Source organism: Anser anser, assembly GCF_964211835.1.
Source record: "Anser anser genome assembly, chromosome: 3".
NCBI lineage: Eukaryota > Metazoa > Chordata > Aves > Anseriformes > Anatidae > Anser > Anser anser.
This window is the reverse complement of record NC_139722.1, coordinates 47,770,809-47,791,627: the sequence shown is the minus strand read 5'-3', so window position 1 is coordinate 47,791,627 and position 20,819 is coordinate 47,770,809. Positions and strand designations below refer to the sequence as shown.

Genomic DNA, 20,819 nt, shown 5'->3' with positions numbered 1-20,819 from the left:
TAAGAAAAGGTAGATATTGTATCATTTGGTTAAATAAGGAAAACTCAGTGCCATTCAGATACCTTTTAAATGGTAATTAAATGCACATTTTATAGACATAATTTTTCAAACATTATTTTCACAGCTAATACTTCCTTTAAAATAAATGTTTTCTTGTAAGTGGCTTGTTCCACCTTACATTAAATTTTTCTATTTGTTTGCATTGCATCTTCCCCCAACCAACGAAAAGAGGACAAATCATTCACTGCTAATGTCACCATGATTACATATTATAACGACTTGAAATTTGGAAATCGATAATAGTCTGAAGAACAACCTACAAATAAAGATAAATGGTATTTTCCTCACTTAACTCAGCCTTTGCTAGAATAATGTGCCAAATAATTCAATTTGTTATAATAGTAACCAACACTGACGTCCTCCTCATTCTTACCTGTGTGCCAGGAACAGCCATACCTATTTGGTCAGTGCTACATTAAGGCAGCTCTTTACAGTTGTGATCCACTTAGAGGAGGTACTTAACATCAGTGCACAAGGCGCACAAATTACTGTTTGCAAGAGGAAAGTTCCAAATTACTTTAATCAAGCAATAGCCTATGCAAAAAAAAAAAAAAAGGTTACTGAAAAGTTTAACTGTTTCCTCACATATATTGCAGTTAAACAGAACTTTTTTAGTGGCATGTGGCAATTTTTTCGTTTTAAAATAAATACCTAGATGCACCTACAAAAAAAGCAATCACACATTCAAGCCACATATAATTTTATATACAAAAGACCATTTTATTAGGAGGATCTCAACCAAATGCCATCAAACACAGAGCTTTGCTACAGACAGGATAGGCTCCACTCAGCAGCAGCAATCCATGTAGAGAAGAGAAGCGCTACCCAGAACTTCAGGACGGTTTTTCCTCAGCTAAGAACAGCCACACACGGCAGTGCCTCCTGCAGAGCTCCTATGCCCCGATCCTGCACCCCCCTGCCAGGCTCTGGAGGTGGTTTGCTACCTGAAGGGCGGAGGCTGCCCCTCTGCTGCCTGGGTGGCACAGTTGAAATTTAGAAATAAAAACTCCTTTAATGCACGTACGTTTGGATTACCTCCTCACCAAAGATCCCCTGGGAGGGGAGACTGGGATCTAACCTACACTACAGCAAAACACCATCTGCATCTGCTGCTGCTGAACCTCAGCCAAAATAGTGCAACTTGTGTCAATGAAGGATTTGAAGATAACTGTTCTTGCTTTTTCTTAACTACAGTATCCTGCTGACTTCGTGTTACATTAGCAGCAACCGGACATCACAATTTTCAGTACACCCACTGCACCTGACCATGTTATTCACATGCAGCCCCCGTCAAAACATCATTGCTGCTGCACGGCCAGAAGCCAGCCCTATATACATATATACAGCCTATATACAGCCCTGTATGCCCTCAGACAATTTAGAAGTCCATCCTGCAACTCGCTGCGCAAGGGACTCCTGCGCGGAGCTCGATGCAGCACCTTCATCAGCAGCAGCCAGCTCCAACAAAGTCAAAGCAACTTAACTTTGTACTTACAGCACGGATAACCAGTGCTCTGCAGCACTGAACAAATACCACTGCAGACAAAAACACACATGCATGTAAGAATATTTCTTTAAGAACACTCCTCAGTTCATACAGGTCACTTCAGTGACCATGCGTACCACTTCACAGTTATAACACAATAGATAAACAGATCTTAAAAAAAAAACATACATAACACTTCAGTGGTATATTCCTGTGAAAATATTTTTCAAGTGTTCTTAAAACAGAAACAAAAGTTTCTCTCCTAAGTGCATTTGCACTGCCCAGCTACACAGCTCCGAGGTGCACTTGGCTCCAGAAGTGGTAAGCAATGATAAAGGAGTTATTGTACATGCTGTGAATCCTGCTATGGCTCTGAGAAGCAGAGCTTGGGCACCCGGAGAGAAGCTGTTTATGGCTTATTTGATATGGTACTGGTCATTCAAAAGAAAAGTTTAAATCATGCATATTCTTCAAGGGAACTTAACTTGATTCTCCTCTAATACTAAGCAAATGGCATGCTGGGCAAACAAGACTGCTTGGTTATCCCTGCTAGTTATACACCAGCAGGGCACTCGCAAGTTGGAAGCTGCCAATGGCAAAGGGAAAGTCAATCCCAAATATTTCTATTTAAAAATAACAATAATTTATAATTATATAAACAGACACACCTGCTATTTGCAGGACTGGTCTGTTAACAACTCCTTCTGGGGAAGCAAATGCACAGCACTGACACAAGGTGCAACATCATGGTCGGATCAGCGCAGGCTGCCCGGAGGTTCAGCACGATGCCATCTGCCATGGGCAGCCTTGCTCAGCCCCTGTCGCTGGCCTTCTCCCAGGACTTTCATTCCTCTGATTCTTCCACAAGAGAAGAATGAAGAGAACTCATTTATCCAGAACGGTACACAAAAAAACTGCCATTTTTTCCTAGTTTAGCGAGTTAAACCAATAAACCCCCGAAGAAGTTCAAGCGAACGAGACCTGCCACATAATATTGGGTCGATCACTTGAAAACTGCACCCTGCTGCTGTCCTGAAACCAAATGGAGCAGTTTTATTTGACATTTTCTCAAGCTGCAGCTTCCACCGCTTTCCTCAAGTTAGCTCTAGTCTTTGTGTACCAAGAGGAAAGTCCTGTGAGCTTGCTGATACAAACTAAATTTAAACGTGCCAAACGCACGAGCAGTTTTCAGCTCAAACGGCAATAGATTGCAATTCCTCCTGCAGCTGCACAGGGCACTGGAGCTGACGCAGGAGCTGGGCACGTGTGGCCAGGGTGGAGGAAGGGGTGGGATCACCTCTTCTGGTGCAAGTCCACAGTTAGGTGGCTTAAGGCAATAATGAAACTGCAGGGTTAAAACACTCAAAGATTTTGCCCAGAAAAACAAAACCCTAAAATGGTATTGCATCCTCGGCAAATATTTTTTTTTCTTCAAAATTAATGGAGATTCTTAGTTAATTTACAAATGTTGTCAAAGCACTGGTGAATACAGTGATGATTAACATGCTTTCAGAGACTAGTTTGCGATTTCCGAAAAGCATTTATACTGCTTGGGGATTGTAAAACCAACATTTAACATTAGTTTTAAAAAAAATAGACAAAAAGTTTTACACGGGAAGGTTAAAATAAGTTGCCAACCCCAAAGGAAACATTATCTAAATATTCCAGTTATCCAACACGTGCAGTTAAAAAAAATGTGTATTTTGTAAAACAACCCTGCGTTTAACTGAAAATCCACAGCACAGGTAAGTTAATCAAAACTACAAAAAACCCGAGGCAAAGTTATCTGTATTTGAAATGTGAAATACTTCTGCTTGACAAACACTTTCAAACAGCATGTTTCACCTATTTGAATCTAACAATACAAGTAAAGTAGCCTTTAATCCCTGAACTACTTTATTTTGAAACAACCAAAATGACCTTAGGGATCTGTCAGTAAAAACTCCCTTGATAACATATGCATCTAAAGAAATCGTTTGCAAGCAAAAACATTATCAGAAGGAAAAGATGAGATTACAGAGAGCTGCATACTCTGCTGATGGGGGAGGAAGCAGCAACTGACACAGTTTTATCGCAAGCAATGGAATTACACCAAACATGGGAGACCGTCCCAGAGCAGTGAATCATTACACACCACTCAAGCCTACAAGCACATTTTAGATTTTTCAAATGTAAAATAAAATCTATTTTTCTACTAATGTATCATGAACTACAGTCAGATAACTGCAAAACAGTTCTACACAACTCCTGCACATGGATGGAAAACCCAACACAGAGACCCACGCTAGTAAAGATTGCTTTATTGTATTTCCTTTGCAACAAAACTATTGATGTAGAATATATACATGATATATACATTGTATGTGAAGTACAGATACATATAGGCATGCTTTCTTATTTTTAAAACTAGGAAACTATTAGACTAACAATCCCTCAATTAAAAAAAAAAAAAGTGAAATTATAGTTGTTGCACATTGAAAAAGAAACACCACATTGAGTCCACGTGAAACTTTGCCCAAGGCCAGACTAAAGCAGAAGACCATTTTTAAGGGGTGAAGTTATAAAAGTTGCATATTTGAGGTCCTAATCTCGAAACCTTTATTTACAGGAATGGTTCTTACTTTAAAGAACAAGTGTTTGCAAGACTGAAATCCTGCAATCATTAATCTTTTTGAATGACTTTTTAGCACGGAGGACTGTGTTCTCCTTCAGAACAAACAAAAGCAGATAGTTCTGCTGAATATTTTGCAAAGCCTTCCTTTGTGTTGTCATGTTACAACATTCTGGAGTTAAATTAAAGGGAAATTTTAAGCCGCGAGGTGAAACAACTGGAAAGTTCTTTAAAAAAAATGTGATTTTCGGTAAAAATGTACGTTTTAAAATTCCGAGTGTTTCTCTAAACGCAACTGCTTCAACGCAAGGAGCTGTTTAGTACTTTATTTCGCATGATCGTTGAGAGGGAATCTCTACCTATGTGGTGTGAGCAAGTCGCCGCATTTTTAACCTTTATGATGCCCCCGTTTACTCGGCGCTAAGTACCCCTCCTTTCACTCCGAGCACCCACACAGCCACCGAGGGCCACAACCCTTCTCTGGTTTCATGGGCTTCTGAAGAGGCCGGGGGAGGAAGGGAGGCGAGCGGCGAGCCCGGGCCGCTCCCCGCGCTACCGCCAGGCCGCCCCCGGTCCCCTTCACCTTCGCCCCCGTGAGTGGCGAAGGGGAAATCACGTGAGAAGAAAAAGCGGCGTTTTCTTCCCTTTCTGCCGCAGGAAGGGGGCAGGGGACCCCCGGCTGCCGGCGGAACAAAGCTGGGCACGGGCCGCACGGCGCCCTGCAGGGCCCGGGGTCGCCATCACGGGGCCCGGCCCGGCGCCGCCATCTTGGTGGGCAGCCCCGCCGCCGGCATGGGCACAGCGGGCGGGGGGACGGGGCAGCACCGGGGCGGCTGGGCTGCGGCCCGGCCCCGGCCCCGGCCCCAGAGCGGCCCTCGCTCCTGCCCTGGTGGCCTTTCTGCACGTGGGCTGCCATGCTGCTAGGCGCCGGCGGGAGTAGTGGCAAACCTTCGGGGAAAATAAAGAAGTGCTCGAGAACGCGCTGCTGTTTGGTCGTCAATTCTTTAATTCGCGTTCGCATATTAATTTGCGCCGAGGCCGGCCGTAAATTGGGCTTCAGAAGGCGAGGGCAGCGGGCGGAGAGCCGGGTTCTGCCTCCTGAGGGAAGGCGCTGCCCCTCGGCCCGACCCGGCTGCAGGACAGCGGCACCCATCACCGAGCACAGCCTCAAATACAATGAACACCACTTCCAGCTCTGCCTTCTGTGCTAAATCAGCCTTTTTTTAAAAAAAATAAAAGCACTGAAATCGCCTTGAGAGACTATAAAAAATAAAATCTTGAACTCCTTCACGCCAGTCGCTAGGCTGTTAACTACCAGCCAAGGAAGCACCAGGTACCGGCCCTGCCTTGCCTGCCCCGGTTTGCTCGGGAGGGCCGCAAAACCCGAACCCGGGCGGGGAGCAATTCCTCCCCGATCCGCCTCCGTTACCCGGGGGGAGCCGGTACCGGGGGTGGGAGGCCGGTACCGACGGGGGGGCCGCTGCCGAGGCGCCTCGGCGCCGCCCGCCCGGCCCCCGGGGAGCTGGCGCCGGAGGGGGCCTGGCCGGGAGCTGGGCCGCGGGACCTGCTGAAAACGTGAAAATGGAGCCACAAAAGGGCCACGCACCGCACTGTTAGGGAGCTTTTTGGCCTAGCTGTGTTAATCTAGCTGGATTCCTTGGGCTAAGCGTTAAAACCGGCTGTAGGGTCGGGTCGCGTCGGTTAAAACAAACACACGCCACCCCTCCCCCCGGGCCTTGGGGTCTGCTTCGCCATTGGCATGAGGAGGAGCAGAAGTGGATGGATCATCTCCGGCTGTGCTTCAACCAGTCCGTTCATTCACAGTTTGGGAAGGTGCGGCCGAGAACAGGGTTTCAGACACTGTATCTGGTAATGGTCAGATGTTATTTACAGGTCACAGCGATGATCTCTGATAAAAACAGGAGTAAGAACAACAACAACAAAAACCTCACTTTTGCAGTGTCTCCATTCCTTTACCCTGCAGTCCCTTCATTACCAAAGCAGCCTGACACAAACAACAACTATACCGTCAGAAGCAACCAGCACTACTTGAATATTACCAAGTGAGCGTACAATAAATAAAACATCCATAGCAAGAAAAGCCGCAGCTGATTCTTTGCAAGACGAAAGGCTTTCTTCCTCCATCCACACCAACAGCAGCACAGCAGAGAAGTCAATAGCTGACTGGCAAACCTCGTCAGCAGAAAAACTGAGGCCCAGAATCTGTATTTTTGGCCCCTTCTAGATTCTCATTGTGGGGATTTGGAATGCACTGATTGAGAAGAGAGCTGAGGTTTCTGCCATTCCTTTATGCAGCACAACCCAAACTGACCTACACTGTTAAAAATGTTTCTTGGCATAGGCACAAATGCTGTAAAAGATATATGCTTGCATACAAGCCTCATTTGTAAGAGATCTTGTATTAATTCACAATGAGTATTTTCATCTTTTTCTGCATAGTATCCAAACTCATTTAGCTAATTTAATTTCTTAAAGCTTTAATGTACCTTCAGAACAGTGATGTTTTAATAGCAACATTATTACCAGAAAGCTATTTATAAAATTGTTCAAAGTATGGAAGTTGAACATTTCAAAATCTGAGCAGCAATTTTTGACAATATTGTCTAGTAAATGCCAAAATTTTACAATAATGTAAATGGTATTTATCAACAAATGATTTTTTAAAGAAGCAAGGATTATTATATTTCATATATATTTAGCATGTATCCTTGTTTGAAAACATACGTTTAACATTTAATCCATACAGATTAAATAAAAGGAAATATTTTGCATTTTCTGTACCTCATCTTACACTATGTAGCAATGATAGGCAAGTATGCCCAGAAGAACAATGTGCTACCAAGGCATACAAATTCAAATAAATCAGATTCATTCCACATTAAACTCATCTGTTTAACAATTAACCCCCTATGCTGTCTCTCTACACCCTCCCCACCCCACCCCCCCAAAAAAAAAGAAAAGAAAAAGAAGAAAAAAAAGACATACTAAACTTTCTACTTGCTAACACTAACGTGGAAAAACCCAGACACCTGTATTTTTTATTTTTTAACATTTTTATTCTCTTACATATTGTCAGTACATAATTATCTTCAAGTTAGTCCTCTTTTAGACCTGAAATGCCAGGAATTTCAAACTTGTCCACAAAATGGCAAAGCTCCACTTAAGCTAATCAAGACCCTGGTGAAAACGAACAAAGGAAGCCATTGGAGTATTTTCTGCCATGTAAGATGTAAATAAAGAGTAGCCAAGTTTCTCTAAATGTACATGTACAGCTGAATGTGCTACATGAAATTTAGATGAGCATTCATGTAAGTTCATATTTAATACAGTATATTTTTAATAACAGTATATTTTAATGCAAATATACAGTATTATATAAACTCATATATTAGCTTTGGAGGCATTTTAAAGATTCTGAAGCACTAACAAACATAGTAAAAACAAATATACTCAAGGATAGTTAACATACACCAAAAAATATACTCGATAGTTGATATACACAAAAAACTTGTATTTATTTGATCAATTTTTTTGTATTCTAAGTATCTAAGCTCCCAAATGAAAACATCATAAAAGATCACTGACAAAAACTGTTCCTATTGAACTTTCTTGACCATTTTGCCACAGACTTCACCAGGCTCAAAACTTAATCTCTTTATTTTAGTAACATTTGAATCTTGAAGCATAGTTAAAATATACCATTACTTTTAAAATGCAATTGAAATAGAAGAAGAAAGCAGAAACTAAACTAAGGCTTACCAGTTCTTAACAACTGATTATGTAGATTATATTCATCATTCTAAAAATAAAGCAATCACTTTATGCCAATTACCTCAATACTCCTCAAGAGAATGTAATATACTGTAAGTGCATTTCATGGCACCTAGCGTGGTCAAACCTGTTTTAACTCCCTTGTTTTCTAATCAAGGTACACACTGTTAATAAATAATCAGTATTAAATTACATATAATCTACTTATTTGTAACTGTAAAAACAATATATTGTTTTATATATAAACAATTAGTGATCCATGTACGAAAAAGCTATTAATATGTAGATCATTGAGTATACTATCAAACAATGAACACTATAACAATCTTTGCAAAAGGACAGTGCTTCAACTGTAGCTATTTTAGCAGTCTAGTCTTGGTTCATTTACAGTTGTTCTGAGGTAAAGAATAATTCTTCCTCAGATGACACAAAAACATGGATGGACTATCACTCTTCAATAAGCCTTTGATAGTTTTCAGTTAAAAAGGAACTACTTTTACAAAAGTAAAATGATCTGCCATTAAAAACTCCACGTAATTGCTAAATATAAATAAACTAGTGAAGATTAAAGTAAAAATTCTTTGGGAAAAATAATCTACCAATTACATTATAAAAATAATGAGATTTTGCTGCTCAAAGTATACATCAAATCAATTTTTAGAAACATTTGCTCTCTTCCAAAAAAAGTTACAGTCATTAAATGCAAGACATCACATTAAATAGAAAATAAAATGTATTTTTATTTTGTACAAAATTGTTTGCAAACTTCTACTGAAGACAACAGATCAAATTTAGGGAACCTTCTCAACCTGAGTGTTTTGAACTTAAATAATTTTAAACATTTTCAAATCTGGTAGAACACATTTTAGGTTGTTTAGTAGACTTTTTAATTCTTGAGGAAAAGGCAGCACTGCTGAGAGAATCATCTGATAGTCTACTTTCTTGGTGCAGACAGTAGTCTATAGTCCAGGAGAACTAAGCACTCTTGCATATATGAGGGAAGATGTAATATTTACTGCTGCATTAAATGTTAGCAAAAGCATGAGTTAACACAAAAAAAATCCTCTTCAAATTAGTCCAAAGATTTTATCTTCAGATGTACTACATTTCTGTCTGAAAGTCTTGAATACAAGTTTCATCTTGAGCAGACCTTTTCAAATCTTTTACCAGCTACAGTCCAATCCCACAATTCTTTCATCATGCATAGTTCTGATAAAGTCAATGGAGATATTGGATCTATATAAAGGATCTATATAAAGAAACTCTTGATTTCTGATATTGTTTGTTCATGCATCTGCCTTTAACCCAGATCAATCACCTTACACTTAATGTCTATCTTTAGTAATTATCAATAATTCCTCAAATCAGTTAAAAACACTTTTCAAAAATTACTTTTTTGTTTCTAGGTTACATTAGCTTCTAAACCAGAACCACACACAATGAATAGGATGCTCTGCTGAATGTCCTATTAGTTAAAATTAATGTGCATGCTACAGGCACACAGACCTCTATACAAGGAACACTGTATGTATTGCATTCATAGTCCTCACCTTTTAGGGTTAACTTCTACCCTACATTCCCTATCCATTAAGCAGTTTTGTAACAAAACTTCCAATATGAAATCATTAAACAAACGTGGTTTTGATTCATAGAAAACATTTATTAAAATTACGTAGTTTCATTAATTAACACAAAAACAATGAAGCAGACGAACAAAACACATTTGGCACAGCCAAATGAGAATTTAATTACTGCAGTGGAGAACTATTAAGCATGGTTGTGAAATGGAAACTTTTTGGCTAAATGCATTTACAAATATTTGAGGACCACATTATGCCCCCAAATCTGTAAATGGTCCATTCCCTTGGACAGGGGATTCAGCTGCCTCCCTCACACCTCGTCAGGAGCTCTACCTGTTTGACAGGGGGCCTTGGGCAGAAGAAGATTGTGAAGGAGTCTGCACAGAGAGTGCCCATCCTTCTCCTTGTGAACACAGGTATCACAGTTGTTCCAATACCTACTACTGCATTTTATTAGCCCTGCAACAATTCAGAGGCCCTGGGCCTGGGCCTCTGATTTCTGGTTGGCCCCAAATTTCTCTGTTTTCCTGGATAGTTGTTCAAGATCACAAAGTGCTTTCACTGCAAGAGTGAACTTCATTCCCCTTCAACAGAAGGTGTGCGCACATGGTGAGGGCTCTTTTTCACACTGGGAGTATTTCATGAGTTTCTTCTACCACCCTTTCCTCCTCTGATGGAATGAAATGGGACTGAGCAATTTTTCAACAAGGAGATTTAAAAAAAAGTATTATCAGCCCAAGAGCTTCGCATTGAAGAAGCTTTGCAGATTACTGGTCAAGTCAATTTAGCTATGTAAGACATTAAATACTATACACTCACAGTACGAAAGAGCAGCATATCGTGAAAATTACATAAAAATTACAAAACTGCATACACATCACATTAAGTTGTATAATTTAATTAAGCAGAACTGAACCAAGCCCTAGTTTATTGTACATTTTAGGCACTATATAGGGATGGCCCTCAAGCTTTTAAGCATGAAAACAAACTTAATGCACTTAAAAAAATATACAACAAACCCACAAAAAATAAAGGGAAAAAAGAACATAAACTAAATACTTCCCATAGCAATACCCGTATAATAGGCTTAAATCCACTCTTAATGTTGTCCTGTTTATTGAAAGAATTTCACAGGTCAGTGGGACCACTTCACATGAGAAGGCTGAGTAGAATTTGGCCCATCAGCACAGTAGTACCCACAAGAAAAGAACGGATGTACTGGCTTGATTACATTAAACATGAGTTTTTGTCTACTGTTGAAATCATTCTTGAATTTCCATTCGCCTGATGTACTAACTATAATCTTTAACATCTGGGAGAGGCGATAGCAAGAAGGTTTGTTAACAGTTCTTTGATCTTAACCCAACTTCACTGTCAACAAATGGCTAATTCTCAAAATGTGCAATCTGTCTGTCTTAGACCAGGTAATTAATAAGTGCAAAGTAGCAATATCCCTTAAATACTGGGAGTAGTTAGTGGTGTGTCCAAAGTCTAAAGAAGTCAGGTTGGGTCTTCAGATGCATTCTAGATTTTAAAATGTACCTATTTCTTACACTTCCAAAATAACAAATCTAAGAATATTCAGAAGTCACTACACATGGTCAGCAGAGGCTTTTTAAAACCCTGTATTTCCACCACGATTGTACTCTTACGAATAGCTCATAAAACCGAACAAGAGTTTGATTACTAGCTTGAAAAATGCAGTTGTAAAATGAAATGAAACATTTTAAAAAATTATAGCACAGGCACACTACAAAGAGATTTTGAAGACACCTGTACTTTGAAAACAGCCAAGTTCCTTAATCTAGTCTACTTAAAGAACACAAGGACTATCTTTTATACCCTCAGCTTCAGCCCAGGGATTGTTTTGGTACATGATTTTATAGAATCATAAACAAAGAAAGTTATAACACAAATATTAAAGTAGCCTCAAGAGGCACTAAAATATAAGCAATCTACAAAAAAAAAAATCCTCAGCACTGCACACCTATAAATTACTATGTGTAACTAGATGAGAACCTCTCTGAGAACACATTATCTTTGTCTGGTAGGAAAGCCACTATTTGGCTATGTTCATGAGAAATACACACTTAAGAGTGTAATTATAACAATGTTAGTGTTTCTTAATACAGCATCATAAATTCTGTAGTAGCCATGGAATGTCACTCAGATTTTGTAGACAAATTCATACACTCCAAAAATCGATTACACATGCACTCACTCAAATACACTTGTATCTGATAAATACTAGCCTATGATGCTAACAAAACCAAAACAAACCTTTCAAAACCCTCCTGCCACCACCATCCCTCCCTCCACAAATGTAATTATAGCACTAGATGAGACTTTTGGAATAAAAAGAATGTGATTTTTTTGAATACCAAATTGATAATAGAGCAAGGATATACTATGTACTCTCAGAGAATTAACTTTTCAAATTATTGATAATGTTAATTTTCAAAGTCATACACATGGGATAATTAGGAAGCTAATCATTTCAGAATATCAATGAATTCATAACTAATTTCACTACAGCTCTTACTTATCTGCTAAAAAGATATACCCAAATTTCTATTTACGTGCCCTATATTCTAATTTTTGCTCTTTAGAAGAAACACACATTATTGTCATAATCTGAAAAATCCCCACTTTTTTGTTTTATAATGCTGTTTAAAACCACAATTAAATACATTTCAAAGCCATAGCTTGACTGTAAACAGTAAGAAAAAGAAAATAAGAGCTGAAGTATGGCTCAGAAAAGATTCCTGAAATATTCCGAGGTGAGCTCAGAAGCTCGCACTCATTCCATTACCCACAAGTGCCCCTTTTCTTGAAAGTCAGGAAGACTTGCACTGTCACTACATCCGTTTCATTCACATTTCTTCGATGGTAGCTTCAAACTCTTTATCCTCCTATACCTTCGCCCTAACCTCACAGCCGCGTGTTTGCATCCTGGCCACCCTTCCACGGTGCCAGCACTGCCCACACTTATTTGTGGGGACCGTGTGGTTTCTCAGATGGGACAACTGATGGAACTCAGATGTGGAAAAACAAAATTTCCCCAACTGGGTTCACCGCGCAGCTTCACAAACACTTATCCTAGTCCAACAGCGAGAGTGCTATAAAAGCTCTTGAAGCTTATTTAAGCAGCAGCACTGCTGCCAAATGTAAAACCGTGGCTGCAGGACCCCCACTACGAAGGGTGGCTGTAGGAGTTTCAACCTCCACCTGTTCACCACACTGCTACTGCAAAGACAACTCAGCTGCTTGCAGAGCAGCTGCTGACCTGCTGCATATTACAGCTTTGCATGTTAAGAAAAATCAAAATCAGTGCCAGTTTTCCTTAATACAGCAGACTGTAAAACTTGCAGCAGTTTCCACAGCTGCTCTGCAAGCAGCTGAGCCATCTCTGGGGTGGGGATCTGGAATTCACTCTAGCCATTTCCCAAGGAGTTAACCCTCGTTTTAAGTCAGGACCAGCCAGAATAACCTGAGAAAAACTCTGGACACCAATTACTCCAACTAAATATGCTCAGTCAGAAGCACTTCCCAGCCCCCCACGTAGAGGCGATGACTGAAACTCTGCTAACATAAAAGCAATTTAAGGATTCACTGCTTTTACCAGTGATAACCAGCAAGCAAAAGCTTCTAGTCCAGGGGGATAACCATCCCTTAACAAGAGCTAATTATCACTCATAAAAACTTTGTATCAGCCATGATAACTTTCAGCTGATTTAAAGAAAGGAAAAAACACTCTTAAATACAGGGAATGAAAGACATAAACTGTATGTCCTTATTTGAGTTAATTTAAGAAACATCATAAATGGTTTTTAGGTTCCTAAGATCTTAAATTAAACCTTTAAATTCTCTTTTATATACTTCCATGAAACTTCATGGGCCTGATCTTGTTTCAACTGGCATCAGTGGGGAAAAGACAACAGGCCTTTACTGAAATGGGTTACGTAAGGCCAACAAATTAAACAATATTTAGATGGGAGCATATTTGTAAAGCGCCCGAAACAAAACTCAGACCAGGCTTAGGTATAGTCACAACCTTAATAATCTAGCTGCAAACCAGGACAAGCAACGATAACATTTTTCCCAATTTGACAATTCATTTCCTTTTAGCTTAGGTTCATGTATCTGCTTTGGTATCTTCTGTTTGTGCCCCAGACAAAATATCCTCTTCCTTCCAGTATCCCAACCCCCTTGCACAACTTCCTCAGCCTTGGAGAAAAGGACAGCATGGTCTGGAAGGGTTTGCTCTGTCAAAGAGGAAGATCTCTCTTAAAACAAAATAGTCCCATTGCAGGCTTCTGTCATTAGAGCATTTGCGTTTTTTGCTGGTAAACATTTAAACTTGTTCAGCAAAATCTGATCAATACTATTTAGATTTAATGGGATTTACTCGCTTAAATACTACATATGTCTACAGATAAAAATGCACTGTAATGTTGGTTTTAGATGTAAATAGATGAAATCTGGAAGGTATTTTCACAGATGGCAATTCCATAACTTAAATACCAGAAGTTTCTTCAGTCAACTGTCTTAAATATTCAAGCTCTCAGTGAAGTATTTTGCCATCTGTCTATGCATCCGCAGGTAGGACTTGAAATGTAGGGCTTGGACTACTTAGTAGTTAAAATAAATTTTAAAAATCCGAAACAAGGCTGTTCTGCAGTACACCACAAATCCACAGTCCCCATAATTTAACATCAGCTTTCTCTGTATGCTTCAACACAGCTGCTAAGTGCCAAAGCCTGTCCCCGACCTCCATCACCACAGATTCTACATGCGGTGGGGCTGCCGAGCACTTCAACACCCACGTCTTTAGCGCAAGTCTGATCTCTGCCAGATCTCTCATATACATGCTCACGGCAGACACGGTTATTCCACATTCACTTCCTTCCTCAGCTTCCCTGTCTAAATCCTGCTAGCCACTTTTGTTTTGATTAGGACTGGGTTTGCCTGGTCCCCAGCAGAAGTCAAGGGAGGCAAGTTTGGAACAACATACGCTGCATGGAGCCTTGTGTACTTCAAACAGGCATTGGTATGTGCCGATTAACAACAAAGAGCAATGCAATATTGATCTCACTTGCTCGCCCAGAACTTCCAGTTCTCCTGAACAACTAAGTAGCTTCTACAGACTACTACCATAGTAATGCAAAAATGGAAAAGATGTGCTGAATGAATGAATTCATCCTTGGGAAAGCACAAAATCACATGTGTCACAGCATCAGAAACAGTCAGCGTTCAATGTATTATGCCATGCTCAACCTTACCCTAGAAAAAGTAGTATAGCTACAACATTAGGATCTAAAAGACTAGGCATCTGATTCATCATCAAAAAGGATGTTTGGCCAAATTAAAAAGAAAAAAAAAAAGAAAAGACTTTTCAGGAGTCTAATTTTCCCTTTATTCTTGTGCTTACAATCATATCCCAACAGTCTCAGTAATTTTCCCTCTTTCTTTTGTTGTATGTTATTGTTGCAAGTACCTGTAAGAGCAAGATTTACAATATACAAACTAAAGTGCAGTTCAGAACAGTGCAGGAAAGACTCACTGCAAGAAGAAGCAAGAAGAAGAGGCTCTCTTCTATTGTTATCAGATCTTGTAACAACAGTAACTTGCAGCAACAGTAAAAGTTCAGATGAAAGCGAGAAATTTCAAACCAGCCATGTTCGTTTTAATGAGAAAACAAAATACACCAACTCCTGCACGCTGCTCCTCCCTTCCTTCCTCTCCCCATCTCATAAAAGAGCATCCCAAAGAAGGATCACGTTTTAAGGTCCCAGTTCAGAAATCCTAGATCAATCCCTTAATGCGGTAAGAATTTTGGACTACAGAGTCAGGTCCAAGCAAACATTTTCTAATCTGGTCAATCCATCTCACACTGAAAAACCATATAACACAGAACATGAAATTATAACCCTTGAAATTCACAAACATGTATTTAATTGCATCTATTTACACAGTACCCTACCCTTCAGTATCACCTTTAACATATGTGCTTTATGCTTAACAAAGAAAAATGTATGTTTCTAACATGATCCATGCAAAATATACGCAAAAGAAGAATCCAGAGCATTTACACTTTACTGCCAGCATTCAAAAAAAGTTGTAGAGAAGTTGCATGTACAATTTTGAGCATGCAGTAAGGCAAACATCCTGACTTTATTAAAGCTCAAACTCTTATTAGTTCTTAGCAGTGAAAACCTTTTTTTCGTGTGCATCACAAGAGGTTTCTCTCACTTCACCTCTACAGTCTCTTTCACCCCTTGTTAAATTTAAGAAAAAAATATGTCAAGAACTGTTTACACAAAGCTATGTGCAAAATTTACATCATAAAAGAGAATTAATCTATATCATCCATTCCACGCTGACCTATTAGAAGCCCAAACGACAATACTGAGCCAAATTAAGTGAGGTGCACAGCCCTTGTATTTAAGAGTTACACAGGACTGACATTGCTACTTTTTTTTTTTTTGTGGAAGAAACACTGGACTAGGCATGCGGCTGGATTTGACATGGGTTGTTTCAAAAACTTGTAATTGTTATATGATACTGAATGACTCCAATCCATGGCAATGATACAAACCATCAGAGTAAAGCAAATAAATAATAATAATAATAAAAGACAGGAGTGTAAATGTGTGGGTGTACCTTATTTACATTGCGCAAACACGCAGATGCACATATGTAATCACTGACATGTTTCTGCCTGAAATGATGCTTGTAACTCTAGGTACCTCATTACCAGAAGGGTAACAACAACCTAAAGGTAGTTCAGAGTAGATCAATCAAAATGATTAGTGCTGTAGGAAGGACTTAAAAGGGAGAGTTAAAAACTCAATACTGCAGCTGTTACATGAACAGAATTTTCACTGAGTGAAGGAGGGGGGCTTAAACACAAGCATTGTCTGCTAAAAATAGATATCGATATAATTGTTTAATTAGTGAAGCACTGACTTTAGAAAAATATGACCACAATCTGCACACAACCAAGGGGAACTCCAAGATGGAAGAAAGAAAAATCATTCATTGCAAGCTTTAAAAACTACGTATAATGAGCTTAAACTATTACAAGAATTTTGACTCAACATTCAAGACGTTTTTGCTCACAGCAAGATCTCATAAACTGAGTATAACCTCACCGAGGAAAGGTAAGATAAGGCAATAAAAATATTGTCGCGAGGTTCAAACTAGCTTTTACCAGACTCGGACTTGGACTGAGTAAGGTTTCTTTCTTCTACTTAGACTGCCTGATTCTATAAAATGATTTTAGTAGCTACAAACATTGCAGAATGGGTGGACGCACACAGAAAAACGTGCACACTTAAACGATGAACTCTTTTCAAAACAGCTTTAAACAGCAATATTTTGTTTCGACAGATTAATAAACTAATGTCTTTGCCTTGAAAGGAACCTTTCACATGACTAAATTTTTCAAACGAATGAAACTAATAAGAATAGGGTCCAATCTAGCAGCCTACTCCGTTGTAGGAGCCGACTGTTAAATATCATAATTGATTTAAAGGCATTTTTATGCTCTGGCTGCTACCGGTACCATCGGTCAGGTAGTCAGCTAACAAAGCGTTCTGTATACCAGTATGAATTATCCAAAACGTACTCTGAACCAAAATTTACGCTGCTTCTCCACATTTCTTTAAACAGAAAAAATCTGCTTTGGACTGATGGAAAGAAGATAATGTCAACGTGAAGCTTACGTACATTGCAGGTTTCATCAGAAAGAAGAAAGCAAGAAACATACTTGCTTTGTTCTAGGAGTAATTCATTACGGAATATTAATCAATGCGCTCAGTAAAACGTAGCTCTAAGAAACACTCAAAATGACTGAGGCGCACAGTTCCTGTGCAACGAAACGTGCTGGTTTTCATTGCATTTTACATCACGACATATCTTAGAAACCTAAAAATACTGGCAAATTGTAGATTACTAAGCTGTCAACAAACACTTCTAAAATTTCCTGCTTGTAGAAGACTGCATCCTTTAGCGGAGGGGGCACAACACAACAGAAATCCAAATTTACCACAGACTTTTCAGATTTTTTTCTATGACTACTTTCAATTGTGGCCCAACACCTTGTCTAATATTACTTAAAGGTATCACCTCATCATGCAGTTCAACACCTCTCTATTTCCACAGCTCTAATATCATTGTTTCCAAACGTATCTTTTTATTAATAATGCTGCTGTACTTTAAATGCTTGTCCTCTATTATTTGAGAAGCGACAAGAATAACGTGCATTAATGTAAAATTAGATTAAAAAAAAGTTCTGTTTTTTTATAATCTATAAATTTACAAAACTATAAAGAGCAATGTCATGACTTGAAAATGTACAAAGAGGGGAAGACGGTGAGGGGGAAACAGGAGGACGAATGATCCTACTTCAGTAAGTATTTAATTGATTCAATTCTTAAAGGAAAAAAAAAAAGTAGTAGCAACGGCAGGCGGCACCTCTATGCCAGTACAAAGCAAGAAACCTAAGAATTCAATAAATTCACTACTTAATTCCACACTTTGCCTGTAATTCCAAATGCAAACGGCAAATACTGATGGCCAGGCCCTTAGGCGTGGGGTATGTTTAACACGCCGAGGTCAGAAATCCATTCCACCACCACAAGGAGCAAGACCACATGCCACAGAAGCACTGTTTGTAAGTTTTAGTCACCTTTATATTAATTCACGAAAAGCACATTCCTTGAAAAAGCCTGGTGAAAGCTAGCACAAAATGAGGCTGGGCTACCAAATGGAACAGAAAAACGGAATCCCTGTGCAGTCATGCAACAACCCTCCCTCCTGCGTTGCAAACGTCATAGAAAATGGACAACTACGTAAAAAGTTAAGATGCCTTTTTGCCTCCCTAACATGGCCCTAGCCAAACCCAAAATGGTCTCTTCACCTATCAGATGCTGCTCCTCTGTTCTCTGATCGCAGAGGAGCGCGGTGAAATTCAAAACAGCGTTGTTGCAACTGGAGACTAACACAAGGACCAGGGGAGGTCTACACACGCGCCTTCCCCACAAGCCACGCTACAGAACTTGGGAAAAACTCCCTTCAGCTTACGATTTTACAAGCCGCCTGCATCTGAAACTCCTTCACCTGAAGGCATTCAGATACAGGCTTCCACGTTCACAACGGCAACACAGTTCACGCTGGTACGCTTAAAAATAAAAACAATGGCCACGGGCTTCTTCTCTAACAGCCCTACAGAGACCATGCTTTTGGTCTGACTCCTTAATCGTTGCTTTTTTTTTTTTTCTAGGAAGGAGTATTTAAAAATCAACCAAACAAACCACACGCGTGTTTCAGTTTATCACCACAGGGACACTCTCAGGCCTGAATTACTGCAAAATAACACTATAATTATGCCTCAATTGCACTAACTAATCTCAAACGAGCTTTTAAAAAACAATTCGAGGTTTACAAGAAAAGCGTTTAAAATGCATTCAAACGTTACCTAAATGAAAAGGACCTTTATTTATCCTTTTCTGACTTTAGTTTTAACCAGATTCCAAGGAAAAGCGTATCAGCTCCCGAACGGTGGGGTGACAAATCATAAACGTGGTTAAAAAGAAAAATGGGGCATTTAAAAATTAATAAAACACACGGGAAATTTTTCTAATTGAGGAGTAAGAGACGGGGAAACAACATCATCCTTTTGCACAAATCTTCGGCCACGGAGGCTGAGCGCAATCTAACGATCTTATTTACTCCAATTGTGTGCTGCCAACAAAACAATTACCTACGGCGACTTTTTAATTACAGATGTACCTAAATGCCTAGGAAAAAACAGGTTACTTCTCTCCACGTGAAACCGGAATCCCACTGAGCTCAACCAGCAGTGGCAGGCAGAGATGGAAGACAAAAATGGGTCTTACTTGGTGTACAAAGACATCAACTGGGGACTCCAAGGGGCTTCCTTCTCGGTTGCTCATGGAGATGAACCCGAATCCCATTCTCACATTGAACCATTTGCAATGGCCGGTTCCGTGCAAAACCTGGGATTCCTCCTCTTCTTCCTGCTCCGGCAACTTCCCGGGCTCCTCTCCACCTTTACTCGCCCCTGCTGAGGAAGAGGGAAAGGCAGGGGGTGGGGTGGGGGTGGGGGAGAAAAGAGAGGGGGGGGACAAGATGCAAAGCAGAGTTAAATTCTGGTAACGTCCTTTGGCCACCGTGTAAAGGAGTTACTACAGAGGAAACAGAAGGAGAAAGAAAAAAAAAGCGAACAAAACGCAATCAAAAGCAAACTGCGAAAAGAGCTTATTTTTTTTCCTAAATTCAAAAATAAACAACCTTCTCCCCGAAACGCGTTTAAACAATTAAAAAAATAAAATCACCAGAGGTTACGGAGAGGAAACCCCGTGCGCGGAGGCTCTCCCTCTCGCTCTGCACAGGGCAGCAGCCCACGTTTCGCTACATACGTGTATTTTTCCATTTAACTCCATCTTTCAGCCACATTACAGCGCAGAAGGCGATACTTTACTTGAGTATTGCTGCTTTAAGACCGATCCCATTGCTCAAGAGAAATTCGCAGCCAAATTAGTCTCTCGTTGCAGGGCGCAGGACCGGGGGGCGAGGGGGGGAGGCCGGCTCAGGAGGGGTGGAAGGGAGAGGAGAAGCCAAATTGGGGCGATTGCACAACTGGCTATTGCACACGCAGCGCGGAAACCACTATTTTGCAACGCGCATCCATCCCTCCTCGGAATAAACTTTCGATTAAAGTTGGGACAGGTGTACCAGCGTTTTCTCATCCCACCACCGCGGCTGTGCTTAATCAAACAGGAACAATTCAAACAATAGCCCCCTGAAAGCTTTTCGAGCCCTGAATCGGAGTGGGCGGTACGGAACAGTTTTGGAGAGCCGTAACAATGGGTTTGCAGCAAGCCCCCTTGCGCGGGCCGATAAAAAAAAGGGGAACGGCGAGAGGGGGGAGCCGGGGAGGGGGGGAGAAGGGGGGGAGAGGGGGGGGAGAGCGAGCGAGGCAGCGAGCGAAAATCAGAGTAAAACAATAGAAAAAAGAGAATTAACCTTCGGCCATGTTGCCCCACGGGCCCTCTGCTCCAAACTCGTGAGATGAAAACTTTCCCTTTGGCTCGAAGCGGTCTTCTGCATTAACCTAACATCCTGATTTTGAACGATCCCAAATTTCGCTCGCATGGTCTAATGTGCGTTCCCTCTTTGGATTTTCCCCTTTCTCTCGCGCTCGGTTTCTGGCCCCCTGCGCACACGTGACTTTGTCAATTACATGCTTTCTTGCTACTAATTT

General features: G+C 40.3%; 1 protein-coding gene across 9 annotated transcripts in view; it reads right to left on the bottom strand.

Annotated features, from left to right (window-relative positions):
* The window catches only part of LIN28B (lin-28 homolog B), a 96,232-nt gene that overhangs the window by 62,337 nt on the left and 13,076 nt on the right, over positions 1-20,819 (bottom strand). Inside the window, exons 1-2 of one of the 9 annotated variants that reach the window (XM_083831547.1) lie at positions 20,582-20,744; positions 19,432-19,619 (exon numbers count right to left, since the gene is read on the bottom strand). In XM_083831547.1, coding sequence (XP_083687673.1) covers positions 19,432-19,619; positions 20,582-20,591 — 198 coding nt within the window. In that variant the 5' untranslated portion in view covers positions 20,592-20,744. Of the gene's footprint in view, positions 1-19,431; positions 19,620-19,890; positions 20,439-20,581; positions 20,745-20,819 lie in introns of those variants that run through there. The other 8 variants (XM_083831548.1, XM_083831543.1, XM_083831545.1 and 5 more) reach the window with 8 other exon arrangements.